This window comes from Euleptes europaea, chromosome 5 (assembly GCF_029931775.1).
Source record: "Euleptes europaea isolate rEulEur1 chromosome 5, rEulEur1.hap1, whole genome shotgun sequence".
NCBI classification, from domain to species: domain Eukaryota; kingdom Metazoa; phylum Chordata; class Lepidosauria; order Squamata; family Sphaerodactylidae; genus Euleptes; species Euleptes europaea.
In genome coordinates this window covers 3,362,780-3,390,627 of record NC_079316.1, presented here as the reverse complement: position 1 = coordinate 3,390,627, position 27,848 = coordinate 3,362,780, and the positions used below count along the sequence as shown (strand labels likewise).

Genomic DNA, 27,848 nt, shown 5'->3' with positions numbered 1-27,848 from the left:
TTCCTGCATCATTTTCCAGTGTCCTTGATGGCTTCCCATTTTCCTTCAGATTTGTATAAAAGGAAAAGTCCACATATTTAAATACCTGAATATGGAAGCATGCAAAGTAGCTCCAGATCTTCCAGATTACGAAAGGCGGCCAATGGGGTTTGGTTCCTGGTAAGTGTGTACAGATTTTGAATTCACTGTTGTTGTTGTTGTTGTTGTTTTTTAAAAAATGTTTGTAGGGACATTTTATTTAGCTCTTTGTTTCCTGTCCTAAAACCTTAAATAGCTTTAACGCATTACCCGATAATGTTGCTTTGTGCCAGACTGTAGAACTTTCCTGGTCTACCCAGAGGTGAAAATGCTGGTCTCTTTTTGCCTTCATCAAACTGTGTTGATCTTGGCAGGCTCTTCTTCTGCCTTAGCCCAGTAACATACATTTCTGAGCAGTAAGCCACAGCATGAGTTACTAAATTAAGATGACAGACGCTAGAAGCGCCACGTGTGTTTATAGTTCACAGTACTGAGTGATGCAAGGTAATGAGGCAAAGCTCTTAATTTCCTAGAGAAGGAATTGCAATGTGTGCTTACCCTGCAGAGTGGTGCAAATTCACGGGCCCTTTAAGGGGGGCACTAAAGTACAGGTTGGAGGTACATCAGTAAAGCCAGTATGGAAGTGTGGCTGTTCTTGTTACTGGAGGGGCTGTGGCTCAGTAGAAAAGGTTCTGCTTTGCATGCAGAAGGTCCCAGGTTCAATCTCTGGCATCTCCAGGTAAAGGATCTGGCCGAAGATGATGTGAAAGACCTCAGCCTGAGACCCTGGAGAGCTGCTGCCCGTCTGAGTAGACAGTACTGAACTTGATGGACCAAGGGTCTGATTGAGACTGTGGCTCAGGGGTAGAGCCTCTGCTTGGCATGCAGAAGGTTCCAGGTTCAATCCCCGGCATCTCCAGTTAAAGGATCTGGCAGTAGGTGATGTGAAAGACCTCATCCTGCCAGTCTGAGTAGACAGTACTGACCATAGGTTCTTGTAGGTTATCCGGGTTGTGTGACCGTGGTCTTGGTATTTTCTTTCCTGATGTTTTGCCAGCAGCTGTGGCCGGCATCTTCAGAGGAGTAACACTGAAGGACAGTGTCTCTCAGCGTCAAGTGTGTAGGAAGAGTAATATATAGTCAGGGGGGGTTGAGTTTGAGCTGAGTCATTGTCCTGCAAAGTATTAAAGGTAATTTAATACTTTCACATTACCTTTAATACTTTGCAGGACAATGACTCAGCTCAAACCCAACCCCCTTCTGATTATATATTACTCTTCCTACACACTTGACACTGAGAGACACTGTCCTTCAGTGTTACTCCTCTGAAGATGCCTGCCACAGCTGTGGGCGAAACGTCAGGAAAGAAAATACCAAGACCACGGTCACACAGCCCGGATAACCTACAAGAACCTATGAACTCTGACCGTGAAAGCCTTCGACAATACTGACCATGATGACCAAGGGTCTGATTCAGTATAAGGCAGTTTTATCTTTGTTGGGAAGGGGCTGTGGGTCAGTGGTAGAGCATCTTCTTGGCATGCAGAAGGTCCCAGGTTCAATCGCCGGCATCTCCGGTTAATAAGGGCCAGGTGAGAGGTGATGTGAAAGACCACTATCTAACACTCTGGAGAGCCCCTGCCAGTCTGAGTAGACCTGGATGGACTATGGGCCTGATTCAGTATAAGGCAACTTCATGTGTGTTTGATGTGATTGAAAGGGGAACTTGCATCACTGGCCAGAAAGTTCCTTGTCTAGTCTGGTCCCTTGTCTAGTCTAGCATGCGATGATTCATGTGAGGGTGAGGTCACATGGGGCATTTTCTGAAACTAGTTGCCGTTCTTTGGGTTTGAGACTGCATATGTTCAGAGGAGAGAGAGATGAAGTAGCCTTGTACATCGGTGTTGTTGGTACATAACCCTTGCTCTGCCTGGTTGCTTCTCCTCTTCCCTCTGCGAATTATAGCACAGGACTTATAAAATAGTAGCCATCTGACACAGCACGGTGGAGCATGGTTCCTGCCTGGCAGTTAAGACCACAAGGAGAGGCCCTCCTGAATGTCCCACCAATCAAAGAAGCTCATCTGGTGGTAATGTAAGAGAGGGCCTTTTCAGTAACAGCCCCACGACTATGGAACAACCTTCCTCTGAGCGGTGTGCCTGGCCCCTTTCCTTTTCTGATTTCAAAAGCTTCCCTCCTGGCTCATCTCTTAGTTTTCAGAGGCAACTGGGCAATTGTGCCTTTAAGTAGTGTGAGCTCAGAAAAACCTCTCAGGCCTCACTAAAATTCACTCATTGGGTAGCTTGTCTGGTTTTTGTGGAGAGTTTGATCTAGAACGCCACTGATTTGTCTTTTTGGAGGTCCACGGTATCCGTAAAACTCTCCTCCAACACCACATTTCAAAGGAATCTACTTTCTTCCAGTGTGGTGTAGCAAGCGTGGTTTGCTGTGGTTAAGAGCTGTGGTTTGGAGCAGTGGACTCTGATCTGGAGAACCGGGTTTGATTCCCTACTCCTCCACATGAGCGGTGGAGGCTAATCTGGTGAACCAGGTTAGTTTCCCCTTTCCTCCACATGAAGCCAGTTGGGTGACCTTGACTCACATTCTCTCAGCCCCACCTACCTCACAGGGTGTCTGTTGTGGGAGGGGAAGGGAAGGTGCTTGTAAGCCAGTTTGATTCTTCCTTAAGAGGTAGAGAAAGTTGGCATATAAAAACCAACTCTTCTTCTTCATCATCCTGTCAGCTTTCTTCATTGTTCAACTTTCACACCCACATGTAGTATTGGGGAATACTGTAGTATGAATTATCTTAATCTTGGTCGCTTTACACAGAGATCTTTTCTGGCTCATTCATGGCTGTCCTTCTCAGCCTCAACCCCACTAGGTCATAATGCCCTCTTATTACGCACGAATGAAGGATGGGTTAAGTTCTTCAACGGCAGGAATGCAAATAAATAGGGACCTGCTTCTTCTGCCTCATTTGCTGCCTTATCCGTCACTCACAGCATTGCTCTCCTTTGATCACCATTCGCCGAGCTCTGCCTCCTTAGACCAATGGCCCTCTCCTAGCCCAAGCTTGTCTCTTGCCACATGGGGCTGTATGCATAATAGTAATTATGTTGTTTTCCCAAGCCAGTGATTTTTAAAGCAAGTGACAACCGGCCAGAGAAAGACCTGCAATTAGCAATGCCTGGGTGGAGCCATTCGTTTGCAGAACTTCCTCCTTTGCCATCTTGTTGCCGATCCCCCTGGGGCATCTAGTGCCAGGAGGACAGTTGATTCATTGTTAAGTGCCCATCTGCGGAGGGTTGGAGGAGTCTCATTGTTGGATTGCCGCTGTCTGTGGTATTTGCCAAGTATGGCATCTGTGATAGCTGCAGGATTGAGCTGTGTAGTCACTGTGTACGTTTAGACAGGAGAAAGACTGCTGTTTATACCCTGCCCCATCTCCACATAGCACATACATACTGTCTGCATCTAATGATGGCAATGGCATAGTCAGTTTAATGAATGAAAACTAAACTCAGTGTGTCATGGGCACATTCGAAACACGTTCAAAGCATTTTATGGATTAATAATGTGTAACACTTATGAGGTACTCTAGGGCATCTGTTTTGCATATTTTGCTCTGTGCATGTTTAAATATTTGAAAACCACCTTGAATGTTTGGATTGAACAATAGTGTAGACATTTAAACAAATCAGACTTTCTTATGACTGCCTTGGTCCTTCAGGATGACCTGTATAAATGGCTGGTGCTTACTTTCAATTTTGATTTGAATCATAGAATCAGAGTTGGAAGAGACCACCAGGGTCATCTAGTCCAACCCCCTGCACAATGCAAGAAATTCACAACTACCTCCCCGCCACACCCCTAGTGTCCCCTACTCCATGCCCAGAAGATGGCCAAGATGACCTCCCTCTCATGATCTGCCTAAGGTCATAGAATCAGCATTGCTGACAGATGCCCATCTAGCCTCTGCTTAAAAACCTCCATGGAAGGAGAACTCACCACCTCCTGAGGAAGCCTGTTCCACTGAGGAACTGCTCTAACTGTAAGAAAACTCTTCCTAATGTCTAGATGGAAACTCTTTTGATTTAATTTCAACCCATTGGTTCTGGTCCGACTTTCTGGGGCAACAGAAAACAACTCAGCACCATCCTCTATATGACAGCCCTTCAAGTACTTGAAGATGGTTATCTTATCATCTCTCAGTCTTCTCCTCTTCAAGCTAAACATCCCCAGATCCTTCAACCATTCCTCATAGGACTTGGTCTCCAGACCCCTCACCATCTTTGTTGATTAGTTGATCCAGGCTCTTGTTCCTGGCATGATAGACACTGCCGTTGCCTTTACTCCACAGGCTATTCTTAGAGGTTAACCCCCTTTCATCTTTACTACTACACACACACACACAGATCACTATTGTAACTTTTTGGGGTGGGCTGATGGTCAGTCAACTCCTTACTCAGTTCGGAGGAAGAATCTTTATTTTGTAAGTCAGTGTTGGAGGTAATGCATTCCATCTGAGTCTCCGTGAGATGAGGATGGATTAAGCATGTTGTAAGAGATATGGTGTCAGTAGCGCTCTTCAGAGTGCTTACTTGACAGTGATGCTATCATGACATTTGAGTCATCTCCAGTACAGACAAGGAGGATGAAAGTGTCCATAATTATTGCTTGTTTGTAGGCAGAAATGGTCAGTATCCCCAACATTAAACTACAAGGGATGGGGCCCGGTACCTTTCCAAAATACTCATAAGACTTTGGCCTGAGGGGATGTGGCAAAACACAAAGCTAGAAGAAAAAACAGGTGAATAGAACCCAACCTGGAAAGCGGAAGTTGGGTACCCAAGGTTGGGCGGGATGAAAAGAATATATATAAATAATGAAAGTATATAATTTATTAGAAGTGCTATATAGGAATTAAAATTATTTAAAAATCGTTAAAATAGCTCAATGGCATTTCTTAGGGTTGATGTCTGTCACCTATAACCAAACGCGTTTCGGCCTATATGGCCTTCCTCAGTGGTCTAGTTAAATCATATAAAAACATGCACACACATTACAAAAATATTTACATGTACAGACAATATACAACAGGCCAGGCATGTAATAGGTTGTATATATTACCAATTAAACCAACATCTGGTGGTGTTGTCTTAGGTTTTTATGCTGGGCTGTATATGTCTCCCTCATAAGTTTGAATAGGTTGATACTTGCACACAACTTATGCGGGATATATTTGTAATGTGTGTGCATGTTTTAATATGATTTAACTAGACCACTGAGGAAGGCCATATAGGCCGAAACACGTTTGGCTTGTGGTGACAGACATCAACCTTAAGAAATGCCATTGTGCTATTTTAAATGTTTTTAAATAATTTTAATTCTTATATAGCGCTTCTAATAAATTATATACTTTCATTATTTATATATATTCTTTTCATCCCACCCAACCTTGCAAAACATAAAGCTTTCATAATCAGGTAGGAGTATATGTGTTTGGACTGTAAGGTATAACAAAAACTACATGTATGTGAAATATAGGATGTCAGAGGGTTTATTTGACATATTAGCTTGGTATGCCGCAGTGGTAAAAAAGGTAAACTCCATGGTGGGGTTTAGGAAAGGGACTGAGAATAAAACAGCCAATATTGTAATACACCTGTATAGATAAACACGCACGAAACTGCCTCATACTGAATCAGACCCTTGGTCCAGCAAGGTCAGTATAGTCTACTCAGACTGGCAGCAGCTCTCCAGGGTTTCAGCCTGAGGTCTTTCACATCACCTACTGTCTGGTCCTTTTTAACTGAGGATGCCAGGGATTGAACCTGGGACCTTCTGCATGCAAAGCAGATACTCTACCACTGAGCCACTGCCTCTCCCATGAAGCTGCCTTCTAGTGAGGCAGACCCTTGGTCCATCAAGATCAGTCTTATCTAGTCAGACTGGCAGCGGCTCTCCACTGTCTCTCAGGCTGAGGTCTTTCACATCACTTATCGCCTGGTCTTTTTAACTGGAGATGGTGGGGATCGAACCTGGGATCTTCTGCATGCGAAGCAGAAGCTCTACCACTGAGCCACATTCCCTCCCTCATTTGGCATACTGTGTACCATGCATCCTCTGTATCTCACAAAAAGAGAAATTGTGCGGTTCATTGCTGGTGGGCGTGTTGAGGGCCATGATGGCTTCAAAAGGGGGATTAGGCAAATTCATGGAGTAGGGAGGATAGCTCCATCATTGACTAGTAGCAATAGTGACTGTAGGGTTTGGATAGCCATCTGTCAGCAATGCGGATTCTATATCCTTAGGCAGATGATGAGAGGGAGGGCATCTTGGCCATCTTCTGGACATGGAGTGGGGGTCACTGAGGTGTAGGGGGAGGTAGTTGTGAGTTTCCTGCATTGTGCAGGGGGTTGGACTAGATGGCCCTGGTGGTCCCTTCCAACTCTATGATTCTATGTCCAGAGGTAGCAAACCTCTAGGAGGTGGCATCCAGGGAAGATTGTGAGAGGGAGGGCAGGAAGGGTTGCGTCAGTGCTTGGCTCTCGTGGCCCGTTTTTACATGCCCAGGGCAATGGAGATTGATTGCCACTTGGGGGCCAGGAAACAGTTTTCCTCCATGGCAGATTGGCCAGGGACCCTGAAGGTTTTTTGTTGTTGTTGCAATCTTCTGGGCATGGAATCTGGGTCACTGGGAGTGTGCGGGGGGAGGTAGTTGTGAAATTCCTGCATTGTGCAGGGGTTTGGACTAGATGACCCTGGTGGTCCTTCCAACTCTATGATTCTAAGTTCTTGGCCTCTGTGCCCTGGTTGTTGGCTCTCCAGACGACTGGTTGTCCATTATATGGAATGGGGATCTTGATTAGCTGGCCCACCGGCCTGATCCAGCAGGGCTCTAATGTTATTTATTTAGCATATTTATAAGCCTGCCATTTTCCTGACTGAGTCCGGACCCATGGCAGTTTCATTCTGCTAATAGTGACGTTTTCCACAGAGGAAAGTCATAGATGTTGTACACATCACTGATGTGTCGTGGTGGTCCCTGCCTGAAGAGGATATCCTTACAAGATAAAGATGCATTTATTTACAAGGTGGGGCAGGAGATGGGGAAGCCTTGACTTGCTGAGGAATCAGGCTTGCCAAAATAGCATGTTGTTGTGCTCTGCCATGCTTGAGTGCCTTGGCATTTTTTCACAGGCAAAGGTGACTGTCTAAAGGCCCAAACCGTTGGCTAACAGAAAGGAACATTTCTTACTCTGGAAGAAACAGGGCCTCTTGAGCTGGATCCCGTTATGCATGAAAAATGCACTATGACTAACAGGTCGAATATGTCCCCTTGGTGCCGTTTGCCATCTAATTTTTCTCAAAGAATTTTCTCCTTTACTTTTACGGTACGATAACTAAAATTTTTATCTTGTTTGACAGCCACGAGGAACTGTACTCCAGCCGGCCGTATGGAGCGTTGGATTCTGGCTTCAATAGTGTGGATAGCGGAGACAAAAGGTGGTCAGGAAATGAAGTAAGTGCAGTCGCTTTGCTTTTGTTTGAGGGATTTGTAGCATATGTGAAGAGGAAAAAAACAGAACGGCGGCGGAAGACTTAATTGCTAAACTCCATAGGGCTGTAATCTTAAAAACAGCTTATCCTGCATTGGTCTAAGGATTAAGGCCAAGGTGTCATTTTCACATCTAGTGTAAAGAAACCGGGAAGGTATTGCAAATGGCATCTTTTGTCCCACTTAAAACAGCAAATGTTTTACTGGAAATTGTTGGCTTTTGGTTGTAAATTGCAAATGAGAGGTGAGGGGCCCAGAGCTGAATTTAAAAAAACAACAACATTCAGCTGATTTTCTTTCACGGGTAAGGCATGTGGAAAGGCTATGACCAGCATATGTTTAGAAAGCAGTTTTTCTCATAACTCTAGGAACTGACCGAGCCAGTGTTCTTTGATGTGATTGTGAGAACTTTAAATTATCTAGCCAGCGAGAAGAGGTGTTGGTATCGCATGAACACATGAAGCTGCCTTATCCTGAATCAGACCCTTGGTCCATCAAAGTCAGTATTGTCTACTCAGACCTGCAGCGGCTCTCCAGGGTCTCAGGCAGAGGTCTTTCCCATCACCTACTTGCCTAGTCCCTTTAACTGGAGATGCCAGAGATTGAACCTGGGACCTTCTGCATGCCAAGCAGATGCTCTACCACTGAGCCACAGCCCCTCCCCAGTCGTCAGTCACCTTGAGTTTCTGTAAGGCAGAAAGGCAGGCGGCTAATAAATGTTTTAAATAAATAAATAAGAGGTGCCTCTTGAGAGATGGGGGCAAATAGTAAGGTCTTATAAGAGTGGCTTTACTAATGCATGCCATAGTTTTAGGAATGCTCAGTGTGTTGTTTTTAAATAGCATGTGCACATACAGATGTGTATTGTTCTGGCCATGTTGTAATTGAGACTTGGTAGTCCATAGACATGTCCGTTTGAATCCGTATTGTACGAGAAAAGTTTGCATTCTGCAATTTCTTCCAAGTGGCTCACTGGGACAATCAGACATTGCTGATTGCCTTATGGAAGCATAAACTCTGCCCTCGAGTCATTTTTCCTAACCTAGTACCCATTGGTGGTTTGAGGATTCTGGGGCATCCTCTGGCATTTCAGGTCTGGCTTCTGAGGCTGGTAGTATAATCCTAGGGGTTTGGGAAGGGTCAATGCAGTTTCTTGATCGGAGGTCAGGAAGTTTAGAATTATGTGGGCAGATGTCGATGTCCACTTTGAACACCAGATGACAGTCCCACACTGCCCAGTTATGAAAATTCATGGAATGTGGAGAAGTGCTGTGTTTATGCCAGCTCTTTCCTTTGGAATTCCCACAGTCTGCTTCAGAACTTACTGTTAGTCTGCGTAATTGGTGAGGCAAGTGTTTCCACTGCTTTTCAATTTAAGGGTTAATTTAAAGGGCTGCAAGAGAGTCTGCATGGTGTAGTGGTTAAGAGCGGTGGTTTGGAGTGGTGAAGTCTGATCTGGAGAACCAGGTTTGATTCCCCACTCCTCCACATGAGCGGCGGAGGCTAATCTGGTGAACTGGATTTGTTTCCCCACTCCTACACACGAAGCCAGCTGGGTGACCTTGGGCTAGTCATAGCTCTGATAGAGCTCTCTCAGCCCCACCTACCTCACAGGGTATCTGTTGTGGGGAGGGGAAGGGAAGGTGATTGTAAGCCAGTTTGATTCTCCCTTAAATGGTAGAGAAAGTCGGCATATAAAAACCAACTCTTCTTCATCTTCTTCTAAATGCAGAATGTTTTCCTATATCCACTCACAGAGGCCCTGTGGTCAGACCGGAATACACAATTATCAGTTCTCTAGAAAAGCATGTTAGCAATGGGGGAAAGTCAACGTAAACTCAGGACAACTAACAAACTCTGTTTCATCTGCCTGCCTTTTACGAGTCTGTCTTGCATTTGGGGAAGAGTTGTTGCTCGCAAGGGATTTCAGTTCTGAAGATCCAGTTTGAACAACCTGTAGTACAGGGGTGTCGAACTCAATTGTTATGAGGGCCGGATATGACAATAAATGTCACTGGGTTGGCCCGAGCCATGCCTCGTTAGCCCAAATCAAGAGGGATGTGTGTGGCTGCCTTGGCTGGCTTGCAGCCCGAATAAGAGCTCTCAAGGGGCCAGATCTGGCCTGTGGGCCTTATGTTTGACACCCCTGCTGTAGTACATTTTGTTTGTTTATTGACGTTATTTATAGTCCGCCTTTCTCACTGGGACTCAAGGCAGATTACACCAAATGAGTCAATACAATCAACAGGATGGGTACTTGAATAAGCAATGAGATAGGATTAAGATTATAGAAGTCTGGAACCAACCAGAAATTAAAAAAAAACAGAAGTGAAACAAACCATAAGAATTAACATAATGTGTTGAACCACGGGTGTCAAATATAAGGCCCGTGGGCCGGATCTGGCCCCTTGAGAACTCTTATTTGGCCCGCGAGCTAGCCGAGGCAGCCACCCCCCACTCTCCATCTGGGCTGGCCAGGAATGGCCCAGCCTGATCAAGTGACATTTATGTCATATCACATGAACATATGAAGTTGCCTTATACTGAATCAGACCCTTGGTCCATCAAAGTCAGTATTGCCTACTCGGTAGACCAGCAGTGGCTGTCCAGGGTCTTAGGCAGAGAAAGGTCTTTCACTTCACCTACTTGCCTAGTCCTTTTAACTGGAGATGCCGGGGATTGAACTGGGACCTTCTGCATGCCAAGCAGAGGCTCTACCACTGAGCCACAGCCCCTCCCCTAACATCCAGCCCTCGTAACAATTGAGTTTAACACCACTGTGTTAAACAGTGCAAAAATTACATAGTAGGATCCTACTTACAGCAAGCTATACACAGGCGTATAGACCACAGTCCATTTACCCAAGTAACTTTGTAAACCATTTGTACAGTGCAATCCTATTGCTTGTGTAGAAAGGCCCTCCCGAATAATTCTTGCATGAATGAAGTGAGTTTCTTGCTTCCTTTTTTTTTTTTAAATGAAGCCTATGGATGAATTTTCTGACCTTCCTCTTCGAGTGGCGGAGATCACCAAAGAGCAGCGGCTAAGAAGAGAAAACCAGTACCAGGAGAACAGAGGGAGCCTGGTTGTCCCCAACGGTGGAGGTAAAAGTCCTCCATTTGTTTGGTGGCTTTAGATGCTCAGATGTTGCTTTTCTGGTGACACGCTCTGGGAAGCAGCTCTTCTGTCTGCAGGTTGCATATGTGCCTGGTTGCATTACAGTATCCATCTACATTTCTCAGGCACTCCACCACATTTTTGCATCCATTAACTCCATGGATTACTCTTTTGACATTTTGTTATGGCTTTTAGCCAAAACAGATTTCAATTAAAGGAACTAGGATCCCCCTGACAAAGCTTGTACAGCAAAATGTGCAGGGGCTTTACAAAACAATAAAGCTGTCACCTGGCATCTTTTTTTCTTTTTTCTTTTTTTTGTTTGCTGACTAATATTGACTAGTCTTTTGAGAGCCAGCATGGTGTAGTGGTTAGGAGCAGTGGACACTAACCTGGAGAACCAGGTTGGTTTCCCCACTCCTACTCGTGAAGCCTGCCATGTGGCCTTGGGCTAGTCATAGTTCTCTCCGAACTCTCTCAGCTTCACTTACCTCACAAGGTAAGTTCTTTCCCTGTTGTGGGAAGGGGATTGTAAGCTGATTTGATTCTCCTTAAAAGAGAGAAAATCGGCATATATCTTCTTCTTTTCATTAGTGATTGATAATTCAGTGCAGGCAACCCAGAGGGTAGCTTGCAAAATGTCTTCCATCTTAAGTTCTACTGAAGCAAATTGCTATAAATTGGTAACTGCCAGTTGCATTAGTGGGACTAATAAATCCTATAGTGGTGGAGTTTGTGTGTGTGTGTAATTCATTCCAACATATGAACTAGCTCTTAAAATGATTTGATAGTTGGAAAACTCTTTCCTTCCTAGAGCTCTCTCAGCCCCACCCACCTCACAGGGTATCTGTTGTGGGGAGGGGAAGGAAAGGTGGTTGTAAGCCGGTTTGAGTCTTCCTTAAGTGACAGAGAAAGTCGGCATATAAAAACCAACTCCTCTTCCTCTTCCTCTAAAACTTTTTATAGACATGGGTTATGTAAACCAGTTAGCAGGAAGAGATTTCTCAAATCGGACTTGGGGTTGGGGGGTGGGGATGATTGGACTGGGTGGTGTACCAAATAGTCCCTGTGAGAGATTTTGTACTGGCTGACATTTCAGCCACAGCAGGACTTCTGTTTTCCTCTTTTTATTATTGCTGCTTGCCTAATTATGGTTCTTTTCTTTGTATTTGCCAAGTGGAACATGATCTGGATCAGATCGACTTTATTGACAGTTGCGTCACTGAAGAGGAGGAGGAAGAGGTGAGGCAACCCAAGTGCACGGAGCCAGACAGCCTCAGCTCACAGTTCATGGCATATATTGAACGGCGCATCTCACATGAGGTGTGTTAAGTGTGTGTGTGCCCCTGTGAACGTGCTTTCGCTTGCTTAAATGTTTTATGTCTATAGTTGGCTTTGAGTTCATCTTTCAAATTCAGGTGTGTGTTTTTTAGTAGCTGTAATGCTGCTCAGCTGATACAGTTTTCTGTAGCCTGGCCCCTTGTAGTCATCTTCTCAGCACAATTCATAGTGCTGATTTTGACTGTAAGGTATGCATACAGCCCATTCCTGAGGTGGGGGCATTGAAAGTGCTCTGGAGGCAGCGTGCCCCTGCACCCGCGAAGTGGGCGTACTTACCCAGGCGTCAAGGGCAGTTCCATCAGCACCCGGGCACTGTGGAGCTGCACGCTGCTCCTCTGCCACCACAGTCTCTCTGGGACCTAAATCCCAGAAGAGAAATGCAGTGCTAGTGTGGGGAAGAGGCGTTCCTGGGGTGGAGCTGGCAGTAATCAGCATCCAAAGCCCCTGCCGGCCAGGAACGCCCTCTCCAGCAACAGATTTTTCCTGGCGCAGCATCGTTGTTTTCAGTGGGGCTTTCCCCCCCCTTTTTGAATTTCTGGTGTTTTGAAGGGGTTTCTAAGCCTTGCAGCAGCCAGGAAACCTCTTTGGAGGTGCCACGGCGGCACCTCAGCCATGCCGTCCCCGGCTGCTGCAAGGCTCAGGAATGAGCTGCTAGCGTCTCAAGTTATATAGGCATGAAGTTGCTGCCTTCTCTCTTGTTTTCCTGGTGCTGTGAACAAAGTGATTATGTGAACTTAGTGATGTCAGGAAGGGATGAGCCAGCGCTTGGCTCTCATGGCCCTTTCTTACATGCCCAGGGCAATGCCGATTGCCACTTTGGGGTCAGGAAAGAATTTTCCTCCAGGCGAAGTTCGTTAGGGAACCTGGAGGGTTTTTTTGTTTGTTTGTTTTTGCCTTCCTCTGGACATAAAGCAGGGGTCACTGGAGGAGTGGGGAGGGAGGTAGTTGTGAATTTCCTGTGTGGTGCAGGGGGTTGAACGAGATGACCCTTGAGGTCTCTTCCACCTGTATGTTTTAAGTATGTCCTGTTAAATATGCAACCTTATGTGTAGAAGCTGTGGGCCAACGTCCTGCGAAGGTACTTCTGGTTCTTGCCATGTTTGAGAAGTATTTGGGATTATCCAATTTAAAGACTCCTTAGTTGGCCTTCTGTTCAGCACAGCGTGGCTTAGATTCAGCCAGAGCTGCCTCAGGTTGCTGCCCCTGCAACACTCCTGGTCCTCTGTGATGCAGAAATTCCCCTTCCCCCCTCACCATAAGTCCTAACTGTGACGAGGGCTGTTTTGGCACCAGGGTTATCCCAGGGTTGATGTTAACCAGAGTTAGCTCCTAACCTAGGTTCTTAATATATCACTGCTTTGTATGCGTTGTTTGCGCTGTATGTTTGGGGGGGGGGTTGTACCTCTATAGGATACTGTCTAATAATCAGCCACATTCAGTGCTGACTCAAACTCATCCCTCAAGACTTTGAAAGAGGGAGCTTTCTTGGCCCTTTAGCACAGATCCACCCCACCCAGCGTACTGTCATGGTGATTTCTGATGCCCCAAGGGAAAGCAGAAGGAAAGGTCAAGCATCTATAAAATATGGCTTTTCTGTCATTTTTTAAAAAGGGAGACATTCAGTTAGATTTGAGGATTATTCCTGGAATGTACGTTTGAACAATGTAGTATCTGTGTCCTGAAGAACTCTGCTGTTTTAATGGTGCCAGCAGCATCCGGACGGAAAGGTTGCAGTTTAGGAATCTGTTCAAATTTTGGTGCACCAGCTTTCTCACTTTGTTTTAAATCCATGCAAAATCTCAATTGCAAAAGGAAAAAGAAATAAGGAACTGCTTACATGACCGATGTAAGTTAATATATACGCACAACTGAACTTCTTTTACTCACAAATATTCCTTTCAGCATAACATAATAAAGGAATCCAACCCAACCTTTAATTTCTTTCTTACTGAATAAAGCAATAAGCCTAGCTAGTTCCACCATTTACCAAATTTTTCTTAACAAGTCCAATGTACTTGGAAGATACTTTTGTCTTCTAAAAGCTAGTCAATACCGTCCTTGAGAGCCAGTGTGGTGTAGTGGTTTAGAGTGTTGGACTAGTATTTGGGAGACCCAGGTTCAAATCCCCATCCGTGCTGTGGAAGCTCGCTGGGTGATCTTAGACCAGTCACACTCTCTCAGCCTAACCTACCTTATGGGTAGTTGTGAGGATAAAATGGAGGAGAGGAGAATGGTGTCAGCCGCTTTAGGTCTCCATTTGGGGAGAAAGGCTGCATACAACTGAAGTCAATAAAATAAAAACAAAATTGCAGTTCAAATTCAGACACCTTTATTGGCAGAGTAAATAGAAAAACAAAATTGCAGTTGTTAACAAATATTTTACCACTTCCTGTGCTGATAAATCCAACATTTTAACGTTAATTCAGTTAAAGAAAAACCTTAGGCATTTCTCACTTTTAACGCTCAAATAACTATGTAGATCACACTGAGGAAGTGAACTGTGACCCGTGAAAGGTCATACTGAAATAAATGTTGTTGGTCTTTAAGGTCCCACTGAACTTGGTGTTATTTTGTTATAACAGACCAGCGCGGCTGCCATTTTTCAACCAGATTAAAGAAAACACCCTTTCCTCAGATTCAATAGATGGGGTGGGGGGGATTTTTCATGATTGAATGCAGAGCTTTGGTTCCCCAGATTAGAGTCCGCCGCTCTTAACCACTATACCACGCAGGCAAAGAAGAGGCAGTGACTCATGAGTAGAGTGGCTGATTTTAGTGTCGAAGGTTCCAGCTTTACTCCTGGAATCTAGATCAGGTAGTGGGGTGGTATGGAAGACCTTCCTGCTGCTAGGAGAGAGAACTGACCCTGGTAGAACAGTGGGCTGATTCAGTATAAGGCAGCCTCTTGTGTGCACGGCCTCCTATTTAGGATAGCTTTTTAACTGATGCAATTAATTTGGCACTGCTGGAATTTGGAATCATGATGGATTTTGTATGTGTTTTTATTTCTCATCCTTGAGATGTTTGTAAAGCTATCATGTTCAACAATCAGGAAATCAACCTTGATTTTGCAGCCATTTAAAGCAGATTTCATTACCCTCTGCAATTGAATATTGACTCATTTGGCCTCCCAAGCATCCCCTTCAAAGCTCTCCTGGGGGTAGGGAGGAGGAATCATAGCTATATTTTTGGCCTGTTAACTGTTGGGTGTGTATTTGGGGGGGGGTTACTTGCCTCCTTAAAACTTCTCCCTGCTGTGACTGTCTGGAGGGTAGGAAATGGAAGCACTCTTAATAAGGCTAACATCGAAATCAGGAAACATTCAGTAATGTGTTTTCTCCGCTCTGTCCTTTTAAATCCAAAACCCCTCGCACATAAGTGCCGCGGGAGGCAAGAAGCCGGGGGGGGGGGGGTATCCCATGTGGCACAGGCAGCCTGCATGGGATAATCTTCTACTTTGCTTAACAGGCAGCGTTTCCCCATCCTCAGACGGCAATCTGTGCCTCCTTATACTTGTCATAGTGTGGAGCTGGGGGTGACCCTGATTAAGGCTGGCTTATTGTTCCCTTTTGGTGGGCCGTTCAGCCTCTTGGCCATCTCTTCCACTTTATATCCCACAAATGCTGTTAGGGCCCAACACAGCTCCCATTATTCTCTCCAGGCTAAGTGGCAGTGAGACTCGATGCTCCTTAATTACCCGGAGGAGCTCCCAGTTGTGTACATCATGATTTCCCCCAGGGGCTTTTGTGCTTTGTGGGATAAATATCGTTGTGTCTGTGGGCCGGCTTAATTACGACTTTTTCAGAGGTTGTCTGAAAAGGGCCTTTGTATCCTCCCTAATTTCCATTCTTGAAATTGTCGTGGCTCAAATTTCCTCTGCCCATATATTAGTTCTCCAAGCCCAGTAATGAGCCAAGACGATGGCATTGCTGTCCATTGTTTACTTAAGTTGCAGGCCTGCTGAAATACAGAATTCCTCTTTGTAAAAAGTTCGAAGTTGCTAAGTGAGAAGGCACCAGCCCTTATCAAATGTTAATGTGTATATTATGTGTGAATTGTGTGTGTTAAGTGCCATCGAGTCGCTTCCGAATCATGGCGACCCTATGAATCAATGTCCTCCAAAACGTCCTATCTCTAACAGCCTTGCTCAGGTCTTGCAAATTGAGGGCTGTGGCTTCCTTTATAGCAGTGGTTCCCAACCTTTTTTTGACCAGGGACCACTAGGACTTTTTTGTTCGGTGCAGGGACCCCAAGGTTCAAAATAAAAATTCTGAGAATTTGAAAATAAACTTTAATCATAACTGTTAGTTAAACATTAAACTTAGAATAATATTTGAATATATATTTTTATAATAGAGAACTTTTAATTGAAAATATTAATTTATTATGGGTTTATAACTTTGTTTCGCGGACCTTAATTTAGTTCTCGCGGACCCCCGGTTGGGAACCAGTGCTTTATAGAGTCCACCCATCTCTTGTTGGGTCTTCCTCTTTTCCTGCTGCCTTCAACTTTTCCTAGCATGATTGTCTTTTCCAGTGACTCTTGTCTTCTCATAATGTGACCAAAGTACGACAGCCTCAGTTTAGTCACTGAGTTTAGCCTCAGGCTGTTACCGCACTTGTATTCCCAGCAATGTATTAAGAGTTTGAAAACATTATAAAAAATACTGTTTGCACTTTGTTTGGCCCCTTTAGCTGTGAAGACATCTTCCAACCTTTATAAGCCGTGGTATCCAAGAACCCTTTTAAAGCGATGTTTTTTACAACATTTTCAAACTCTTAATACATCGCTGGGAATACGAAGTGCAGTAACCCCCTCAGTTTAGTCACTTAACAGTGGTTAGTACAAACCATGACTTGCAAACCCTGTGATTGTACATCCTGATTTGCAGCTGATTAAGCCATTTGACCATGGTTAAGGGAAAGTACCCACAGTTATATCTGCATGGAGGCCTTAGAACTCAGCATCTGGTTAGTTTTTTTCTGGTACCGGTAGATGAAAACTTTTTTTTCCTCATTCAGCTTTTGATTATGTGCCTCATTTTTTGTGATGGAAAGATAATTAATGGAGTGTAAAGTGATGTTGTGTATGTGTGAGAACTGATGCTGGTGAGTGAAGTTCAGGCCCAGTTCAATAAAAATGACAAGGACTGAATAAGCTGACTTTTGCAAGGGAATTGACAGGCCGTTTATGTTTAAGGTCAAATAGTCCATTTTCTTCCAGCATGGCTTTGCTTTCTGGGTTGTCTTCATTGAAGTTGCCAGAGAGTAGTTCTTGTCTGATAGGAGGGTAGCCATCGGATTTCCCTCTTTAAATGTATGTTGGCATATCTGTAATTCCCCATGCAGTTTGCTTGACTTGTACGCTTTTCTTGCCCGTGTACTGCTGCAGGTAATGCTGTTTTTAGCAACAAAACACCACAGTTTCACTCTTCTGCTTAGTCGCTTCACACGCATCTTCTGCTTAGTCGCTTCACACGCATCACTCTTCTGCTTAGTCACTTCAGTTTTGATGCAAGCATAGTAAATACTGATAATCATAAAACTGGGTTGGAGGGTTAGTTTGGTAAACAGAAGGTTGTGCTGGATCATGCATTGCACTAGAAATGCTGATTTTCATGTCCTGTTTCTTCTTTGTAAAGGGCTCACCAGTCAAACAGGCGCTTTCCCGCGAATGTCATAGGACAGAAGATGCGAGAAGATACTTGCACCACAATAGGTGAGTGTGGTATTGTTGCATGTACATGGAGTTCTCGGTAAGCCAATCTGCAAAGTTAAGAAACAGGCCGTGTGACTTTAATCATTAACTTATTTAGTTTTACGGGCCCACTTCTGCTTTTAAGCACAGAACCCCAAAGCATTTGGACATGTTATTTTACTGCTACTTATGGGCCAAGGGGCAGATATAATATTCCTGATCTCCTGCCACGGTTTATATAGGAATCTGCTTTTTGCATTTCTTCCTATTACCTATCTATGTGTACAGGTATTGTAACAGCATTTATGTTTATGTATTGAGGAGGTCTTCCCTTCCCTCCTATTATTTTCTTATTAGTGTTACATAGGGTTTTTAAATTGCTGTTGGTTTTGCTGTTGGTTTTTAACTGCTAGTTTTAGTGTGAATTGAACACATGAAGCTGCCTTATACTGAATCAGACCCCCCTGGGTCCATCAAAGTCAGTATTGTCTTCTCAGACTGGTAGCAGCTCTCCAGGGTCTCAAGCAGAGGTCTTTCATATCACCTCCTACCTGATCCTTTTAACTGGAGATGCCAGGGATCGAACCTGGGACCTTCTGCGTGCCAACCAGATGCTCTAGTGCAGAGCCACAGCCCCTCCCCCAAATTGGTTTTCCTCTAGATATTTCCCTGTCATTTTCACATGTGAACGCCCATGAAGCTGCATTATCCTGAATCAGACCCTTGGTCCATCAAGATCAGTATTGTCTATAAACGGAAAGATTTAAGAAAGAAATGTTTTATGAGGCTTTTTTGATAAGCAAATGTAGATGAAAACAAGACTAAGAGCTATTATGAAAGCACTGTAATGTAACCTAGTATAGGCACAAATCAATAGAAATTTATGCAATTTCTATATATAGATGTCAAATTTCCTAATTGTTCCTATATGTTGTCATAATAATGAGGTCTTCATTCTTTTTTAACAAGATCAGTATTGTCTACTCAGACTGGCAGTGGCAGGTAGATCTGTCACCTACGGCCTAATCCTTAACTGAAGACGCTGGGGCTTGAACCTGGGACATTCTGCATGCAAAGCAGAGCCTCTTCCACTGAGCCACAGCCCCTCCCTATATTATTGTCAGGTTTTTTTGTGGGCTACCTCAGGAACCTTTTGCAGAGAAGCAGGATGTAATAACGTTAAATAACCATTTATAAATAACCATTTATTTAACGAAAGCTCATACCCTGCCAGAAAATATTTTTGTTAGTCTTTAAGGTGCTACTGGACTCTTGCTCTTATCTACTTCTGCAGACAGACTAACACAGCTACCCACTGTGAGTTAAATAACCATGTTAAGTAAACATGTTTGTGAGACATTTTGAAAGCTAGTTTGAGCTAACCAAGATTAGTGTTAATATCAATGTATGCATGACAGTGGACCATGGTTGGCTCATATAGCCCACATGTTTTTCCTCCTGCAGTAGCCCACTGAATGCCACTGGGAAGCCCCCAAGTAGGGCACGAGGACAGTAATCCTGTCCCACTGTCGCCCCATGTAACTGGCATTCAGTGGCACGCTGCCTTGGGAACGTGAACAATTCCCTTTAGCCATCCTGTCTGACTGCAGCCGTATGGAGGCGGTTAAAGTTGGTTAGACAAATTAGAAGGCCTAGAGGGGTTTAGACAAATTCCTGAAGAGAAGTTCTAAAAACGTGAAAGGAAAGGAGGTGCGTCTACGATGGATATCTGTCAGCATGCTAGACTTTAGTCAGCTTATTCAGTCCTTGTCATTTTTATTGAACTGGGCCCCTATGATCACCTGTTACCTGATGTTTGTAACTGGAGATGCCAAGGATTGAATCTTGGACCTTCTGCGTGCCAAGCAGAAGGTCTACCACTGAGCCACAGCCCTGCTCCTAAAGATGGTTCTATAACAAGCAGTTCCCGGGCACAGTAATTTTGAATTAGAATTGCTTGCCGGGGGTGGGTGGGGGCGGAGCAAGGAGCCTGCAGGCTAGTGAGGTATTCTTGCTCTCTCCACAGTGGAGAGATTAAGATCATAACATCTGCAGCGCACTGTGATGTGTTACATACTTAATCTTATTGAAACCATTGATGCAAACTCATTCTCTCTCGCATGTGATCATTGTCAGCGGTTGTTTTCAATTTTCACCATTTATGGCAATATTGCTCCTGGTTTTTTTTGCAAATGTTGTTTGTGGAGCTTTGTATCCGGTAACTGATCAGTTTTGCCAAAACAGAACGTGTGACTTGATAGATTGTTATTCATCGTAAAATCTTATACAGTTCATGTTTCATGAAGCTTGAGTCTAAGAAAAGTTCTCTCCCCGTTTAATACCTGATCCAAATTTAGCAGAGATTATTAAAGTAAATACACTTATGAAGAATTTGAGCATTGGTTATAAGCTTTTAATTGCCTAACCAAAATTGGACATGATACTGAAGGCGTGATCCTGGCTTGGAATCTTACAAGCTTAAATTAGAACAAGGCTGAAGAGTTGGATAGCTCTTCTGAGTGACTTACACTAACAAAGGCTCTAATGTTGGCTATCTGTATAAAAACAGATCTAGCTAAATTCATGACTACTTAGGTGGGTCTTCCTTACCATGTATAATTCATGGTGCGATTCAAGCCGGACTGGAGATGTACTGAAACTGCAATTGTGTGGAGAGGGTTTTTGCTGGTGGGGTGAAATGAAAATACAGTGGGATGCTTGGTTTTGGAGGAGTGGATACTGGCTTTGCAACATCTCCTTAGCTGTCCAGGGCTGGCTCCTGCTGCTCCCTCACGCTCAGTTTGTGTTTTTGCAAAACGAACAGTTATTACAAAAGGAAACCATACGAGGTCTCCAGCATGCTTTCTTCACAAGAGGGCTGGCTAAGCTCATGGAAGGCTGTCCTGGAACTTTCTGCCACACACGGAAGTGGGAAACCAGGAACAATATAATTAACGTAATCATAATTCCCCCTAACTCTGTTTTAGCTTTAGACTCTGCTCTCTTTGATAAATGAGTGTCTCCCTTTTGCCTTGGGTGGAAGCTTTTGTACGCAGGCCCTATCTAGAAGCTAGTTTTCTTCGTAGCTTTAAGAAGTGTGCCAGAGGAATTTAAAAAGTAGGCTACTGAAACAGTTTTTTAATGCTCTGTGGGTTGCACTCCAAGCAAAGGTAAACTTTTAAAAAGGAACTTGCCTATATTATTTCTGTGTCGTTTATCCAATTAAGGATGGCCTTTGGCAGCTGTAACAAAGTAGTTCGGGAGGAAGCTTGTTATTGCAGTAGTCTTTTCTCCGGATCAGTAATCATCCCCTGCTCTGTGTGTTTGTAGAGACGCAGACGAGTTAAGACGGCCCGAAAGTCTGAGCTTGACGCATGACAGAGAGCGGCAACAGGTGCTGAGGGGCTACTTGGACCGGGGAGAGAGGTAAAGAAGCACTGGGAGGTCCCATCCCCTGTTTTAAGGGAAGGGGGTTGCTGCAGGGGGGTTAACCATATAAGCTTGGCCATCCACAGTTTTGCTCTGTAAAAACTTTCCCCTGCTTATATCCACATACTCTAAAGAAGGGTATCTGTGGGTTGAGGAAAGGCTGAGGGAGTTGGGAATGTTCAGTATGGAGAAGACGAGGTTGAGGGGGGACACAATCACTCTCTTTAAGTATTTGAAGGGCTGTCACTTAGAGGAGGGCAGGGAGATGTTCCTGTTGGCAGCAGAAGATAGGACTCGCAAAAAGGGGTTTAAATTATGGGCGGAAAGGCACCGGCTGGATATTTGGGGGAAATTTTTTTACAGTGAGACTAGTTCAGCAGTGGAATCAGCTGCCTAGGGAGGCAGAGGAATCAGCTGCCCCTCACTGGCGGTCTTCAAGCAGCGGCTGGACGAAGACTCATCAAGGATGCTCTAGGCTGATCCTTCATTAAGCAGAGGGTTGGACTAGATGGCTTGTTTGGCCCCTTCCAACTCTTTGATTCTAATTGCTGCAAAGTGCTGTATAAGGCTGCATAAAAGCTATATGAAAACTGTATAAGAGCCCTACATGACTTGGGACTGGGGTATTTGAAGGACCTTCTTCTCCTGTATGTTGGTGCCCAGGAATTAAGATCACAGAGAGGCCCTCCTGACTATCCCATCAATCAAAGAAGATTGTTTGATGGGCAAAGGGAGTCTTTTCAATGGCAGCCCCGTGATTATGGAACAAGCTACCTAGGGAAATGAGCCTGGCCCCCTCACTTTTCGATTTGTAGGAGGCAGTTGAAGAGACTGCACGCAGGTCTCTCTTGAGCAATTAAGCCACAGGCAAGTTACGTGGCTCATGCCACCACCCAGCTTTATTTATTTTATCATTTCATTTAGGTTTCATTTAGGACCGGATTTGGTGAAGTCTACTAGCCGTCTTGAGTTGTGATTTTAAATTTTGGTATTTATGTTTTCAATGTATTCTATTGTATGTGTTTTATCTATGTTGTAAGCTGCCTTGAGCTCCATATGGAAGAAAGACAGCTAATACATGCTTTAAATAAATAAAATGATAAAATAAATAAAGCTGGGTGGTGGCATGAGCCACGTAACTTGCCTGTGGCTTAATTGCTCAAGAGAGACCTGTGTGCAGTCTCCGAGCACTCTCATGTTCTTGTGCAGTGCTCATTTGCTGCACGGGGGCTCGTACTGGGGTTGTTTCCAGTGTATTGTAGCTGAAGGCTTTTATTGCCATGGTGCAGTTCCAGTTGTTTATGGCACTTGTTGCAAAAGGAGTGAATAAAGAAGAAGAGTTGGCTTTTATACCCCACTTTTCTCTACCATAAGGAGTCTCAAAGCGGCTTACAATTGCCTTCCCTTCCCCACAGCAGACACCTTGTGAGGTAGGTGGGGCTGAGAGAGTTCGGAGAGAGCTGTGACTGGCCCAAGGTCACCCAGCAGGCCGCATGTGGACAAGTGGGAAATCGAACCCAGTTAACAGATTAGCCTCTGCCTCTCATGTGCAGGAGTGGGGAATCAAACTCGGTTCTCCAGATTAGTTTCCACCACTCTTAACCACTACACTACGCTGGTGTAAATAAATCCAGTCTTGCTGAACCCAGGGATCTGCATCCTTTGGGAAGAGGCAGGAGCCAGGAATACCTTCTCAGGCCTGCGCTGCACTGTTGACTGAAGGCTGGTAATCAGTCTTCATGCTTTTATTTGAAGGCTCGTGTAGGTATCAGGGTAACTCCCAGCTGGCTGCTAGTTCTAACCATGGCGTGCCTCTTGGGAGTCAGAGCCATTAGGCCTAGGACACAATACTATGCTGCGGTTCCCCCCTGTATGATTCTTCCTGTGGTCGTTCTCCAACCGGAGAGCCTGTATGTCCCTGTTCAGAGACGTTCTCAAGTTTTCAGCCAGACTAACAAACACTACAGTCAACAATAGCCATGCAGATTAGCTTTGGATTTCACACATTAACAGATCACTTCAGGATACAATGGTTCCATATTAACATACCACACCCTCATTAGCACATTATCTTGATACTTACAGGACAATGGTTAGCACATTACCTTTGATACTTTTTGCAGGACAATGATTCAGCTCAACCCAACCCCTTTTTGACTATATATTACTCTTCCTACACACTTGACACTGAGAGACACTGTCCTTCAGTGTTACTCCTCTGAAGATGCCGGCCACAGCTGCTGGCGAAACGTCAGGAAAGAAAATACCAAGACCACGGTTACACAGCCCGGATAACCTACAAGAACCAATTTTCAGCCTTTGTTCTGTTTGCATAATTTTGGATCTGGGGAAAATGTAGCATTCTTCGTTCTAGATATGGGATTGGGGAATATTGAGACCTAATGTAGAGAATGGTGACTGTGAACTGTGAGGGTTTAGAATAATGCTGGTTTATTCTGGTTTCTAAGCTTTGAGCAGAAACAGTCCAAAACTGAAGATTTTTTTCTTTGTAAGCACCAGTATCTGAAACCTGCTTTATCTGCATTAGACCTTGGTGGTCTAAGGTTATGGTCCAGCTGTGTCTGTTCAGATACTTGAGAAGAGCAGATTTACTATCAAGTCTGCATTAATCATGTCGTTATAGCATTATAAACCGTGAACTTGATGAGAAGTGTTTATTTTATCTTCAATTAAGTTCTCTTTTCTCCCCTCTCAGGGGCTCCAGCGACTTCTCCTGTCTTACATCCCTGCCAAATGCCCACAGTCAGGTAATTGCACCGTTTGCAGATGTGTCCATTGTTTGAAAACATACTGCTTTCTGCTCTTTGCGTGGCTGGACCCTCTTGTTTTGATGCGTGGCTCATGACCCTTTCGTTCCAGGCCTCTCACTCGGATGCAGACCCACACAGAAGGCGCGAGCATTTAGTGGAGCGTACCCGGAGGGAAGCCCAGCTGGCCGTGCTACAGTTTGAGGAAGAGAAGATGAGGACAAAACAGATCCAAAGGGAAGCTGTCCTTGACTTTGTCAAAGTAAGTGGTTTAGGCTTAGAGCAGGGGTGTCGAACTGAGTTGTTGCAAGGGCCGGACATGACATAAATGTCACTTGGTCGGGCCGGGCCATGCCTCAGCTCCAGCCCAGATCGAAGGTGAGGGGTGGTAGTTGCCTCAGCTGGCTCGCCAGCAGCGGTCTCACCAGCAGTGGCCTCGCCAGCCTAGATCCAAGGTGTGGGGGGTGGGGTGGCGAGACCGCAGCGAACTAACCAACCCGGATCAGGACTGGCTGCATTAGCTGGCAACCCTACAGCAGGCTCGCCAGCCCAGATCGAGAGTGTGGGGTGGGGGTGGCTGCCATGGCTGGCTCATGGGCTGGATAAGAACTCTCAAGGGGCCAGATGCAGCCCCCGGGCCTTACGTTTGATACCCCTTCTTTAGAGGGTAGCCTTGTTGGTCTACAGTAGAACGGCTCGATTTGAGTCTACTAGCACCTTAGAGACCAACAGTATTTTTGTGGCAGGCATGAGCTTTTGAGAGTCAAAGCTCCCTTTGTCAGAAACAGAGGATTCTTATCTCATGAAGGATGCCAACTCTGTCCCAAAGCATTTCTCCCCTGCTGCAATCAAGCTGGTTACCTTTTTTGCTTTGTCCCTTTGCATCCTGACTCCCTTCTTTGCAACACCCCTCCCACCTTCAGACTGGGATATAAGGGCGCAGGGATCTCCATTTCTTCCTTGTATCTGATGAAGGGAGCCTCGACTCTTGAAACTCATAGTCCCCAAAATCCTGTTAGTCTCGAAGGTGCCACTGGACTCGAATCTAGCTTATTTAGGCTTGGACGTGACGTTCAGCATGCAACTCGGGGGGGGGGCTTCTCATGAGAAAGAGTGATGATTCAAGACTTGCTGTTTATACCAGAGACCACTGCGCTCTTAGAGCTGTGTATTTAAAAACAGCTTGCTTTTGCCAAGGACAGTCTCCCCAGTGCACAATACCATAATCGTGTATCCTCTCTGTCAAACGAAAACAAATACCAATCCCCAAATACAATAAAGTGCTATGAAACAACACCAAACAGTAATTCCATGGATTGTATCGTGGGATCCAGGAGGCACCCACACTTCAGACCTGCCTGCTTCTTTCCCAGATACAGACTTTGACTTGATAAGGGCAAGACAGCCCCACTCCCATTCAAGGATAACCACAGGCTGATTCTCACCGCCTCCCCTCCCTGGCCAAGTGAGGGAAACCCAGCACAGTTGAATGTACCTGCAGCCTTGTTCAGGTCCTCCACAAATTCTGAGCAAAAGTAACCTCACAAAGAACGTAAGAAAAGCCCTGCTGGATCAGACCAAGGCCTGTCAAGCCCAGCAGTCTGTTCACACAGTGGTCAACCAGGTGCCTCCAGGAAGCCCACAAACAAGACAGTTGGAGCAGCAGCATCCTGCCTGTGCTCCACAGCACCTCATATAATAGGCATGCTCCTCTGAGACTAGAGAATAGGTATGCACGATGACTAGTATCCATTTTGATTAGTATCCATGGATAGCCCTCTCCTCCATGAACATGTCCACTCCCCTCTTCAAGCCTTCCAAGTTGGCAGCCATCACCACATCCTGGGGCAGGGAGTTCCACAATTTAACTATGCGTTGTGTGAAGAAATACTTCCTTTTGCCTGTTTTGAATCTCATACCTATTCTCTCCAGGATCAGAGGAGCATGCCTATTATATGAGGTGCTGTGGAGCACAGGCAGGATGCTGCTGCTGCTCCAGTTGTCTTGTTTGTGGGCTTCCTAGAGGCACCTGGTTGGCCACTGTATGAACAGACTGCTGGACTTGATGGGCCTGGGTCTGACCCAGCATTGCCCTTCTTATGTTCTTATGATTTCACATTGAAAGTCAGCTTCTCCAGCCAAAATAGCCATGACGTTAATCAAAATTGATTGTTTCTGGTTTGGGCTGTTCTGTTTGCATCAGATCTGAAAACGCTCACATTCAGTTTTCGTTGATGGAGCCTGCCTGCTTAGCTCTTTCTTTTCTTATTCTTCCCAAGCAAAAGGCATCCCAGAGTCCTCAGAAGCAAAGCCCTCTGGATAGCGAGGTAAGACCCGAAATGTCTGCGTTGCCTTGTTTTCTGTGAAGGCTGTGATCCGAACTGTACTGACTTAAGAGTAACTTCACTGGAATCAGTGGGGCTGACGTTAATAAAAATAGGTTTACAATTGAGCTACAAGTACAGGTTGAGTATCCCTTAATCGGACATCTGAAAACTGGAATGACCCGAAAACCGGACGTTTGGAGTTGACATGCAGGCCTTACCCACAGGTCCTCAGCAGCCCCACTGATGGTTCAAAGTACACCAAATTATTTAAAATATGGTTTAAAATTACATTCAGGCTAGGTGTATAAAGTGTACATAAAACATAAATGACTTTCGTGTTTACACTTGGGCCCCATCCCCAAGATATTTCATTACGTATATGCAAATATTCCAAAATATGGAAAGATCCGAAATACGGAGCACTTCTAGTCCGGAGCATTCCAGATAAGGGATACTCAACCTGTATAGAATTTCAAACTTGTTTCAGAGTTGATGTGCCTTTCCCCCCATTTGTCTCTTCAAAGCTCTCTTTGTTTTCACTTAGGGCGATCTGTGTTAGGATGTCTTTTGCATTTTGTAAATGTGTGTAAAAAGAACCGCTTGGGTCTGTTTAAATGCAGGTTCTTGAAGTAGCGAAGTTAGAGCAAGTACTTTCTCAGAAGTGGTTTAAAAAAAAAAGCCACCTGTGGTGCTACTGGTGATCGGCTTCTTCGCTATTCACTCATTTCATCATTAATAACGGATTGAACTCCCACCTGGCCATCCACGCGGCCCTTAAAAATCACAGAACGCTTTGCTGTTAACGCACAGATTAATCCCATTCACCCGCCACCGGGCTCTTGTTTTGTGTCCTCGCCCCCTTCCCTGCAAGCAGTAATGCACAAAAGCTTAAATGCGCAAAGTCTTGGCCTTCCAGCTGGCCCTGTTCGCTCAGATCTGGCAACCCCATTAAGGGTGTAGGGGAGTGAGCCCTCTTGAATCCGGTGACCGTATCCCGAAACAGAATTTTTAAATTGATTCCTGCTAATGCTTTTTCATTGGCGTTTATTATTCCCCATAAGATGTTTTTCTACAGCACTTAGGTTAGCTTTGTTTCACTACTGGAAAACAGTTTTTGCTTCACACTCTTTCTAGATCACGAGTTAATGCAAGATGCCACAAATACGTAGGAAAAGGTTTTCCAGTGGCCTGCTTTTTGTGGCTCTGGAATGGTTCCAAGTAACTCCTTTGTATTTGATTTTTTTAAAAATGCAGTTCCTTCCAAGCCCTCTCTCTCTGTGTGTGTCCTTTCCTGAATATTGCCTAGTACTTCACTGGAAAGATTCACATAGCAAATTGTACTCTGCTTTGGAGAGGGAAACTGAAAGAGAAATTGCTTCTGAATCAGTTGCAGATGTTTTAATGCTGAGATTGAGAGACTTGTCAGAGTCTCCAAACACCCCCCCCCAGTTTCTGTTACACGTTACCGATCACCACCATGTGCCTTCTGTAGAAAGAAGCTCACCGTTTCCAGATGTCTGTGCTTGTCCTGCATATTGTACTGTTGTGTTTTCCTGTTTCTGACATTGCCGTCTTTCCCACGTCCC

General features: G+C 44.8%; 1 protein-coding gene and 1 non-coding gene across 2 annotated transcripts in view; one reads left to right on the top strand and one right to left on the bottom strand.

The window, feature by feature from the left end:
- The window catches only part of LRCH3 (leucine rich repeats and calponin homology domain containing 3), a 108,215-nt gene that overhangs the window by 49,807 nt on the left and 30,560 nt on the right, over positions 1 to 27,848 (top strand). Inside the window, 8 exon segments of the mRNA XM_056849575.1 lie at positions 50 to 159; positions 7,453 to 7,546; positions 10,566 to 10,686; positions 11,877 to 12,022; positions 17,683 to 17,759; positions 23,884 to 23,935; positions 24,048 to 24,197; positions 26,215 to 26,262. Of these exon segments, the coding sequence (XP_056705553.1) occupies positions 50 to 159; positions 7,453 to 7,546; positions 10,566 to 10,686; positions 11,877 to 12,022; positions 17,683 to 17,759; positions 23,884 to 23,935; positions 24,048 to 24,197; positions 26,215 to 26,262 (798 nt within the window).
- Positions 6,042 to 6,113, bottom strand: TRNAA-CGC (transfer RNA alanine (anticodon CGC)). Its single transcript has one exon. It is a non-coding gene; the product is annotated as a tRNA-Ala (tRNA).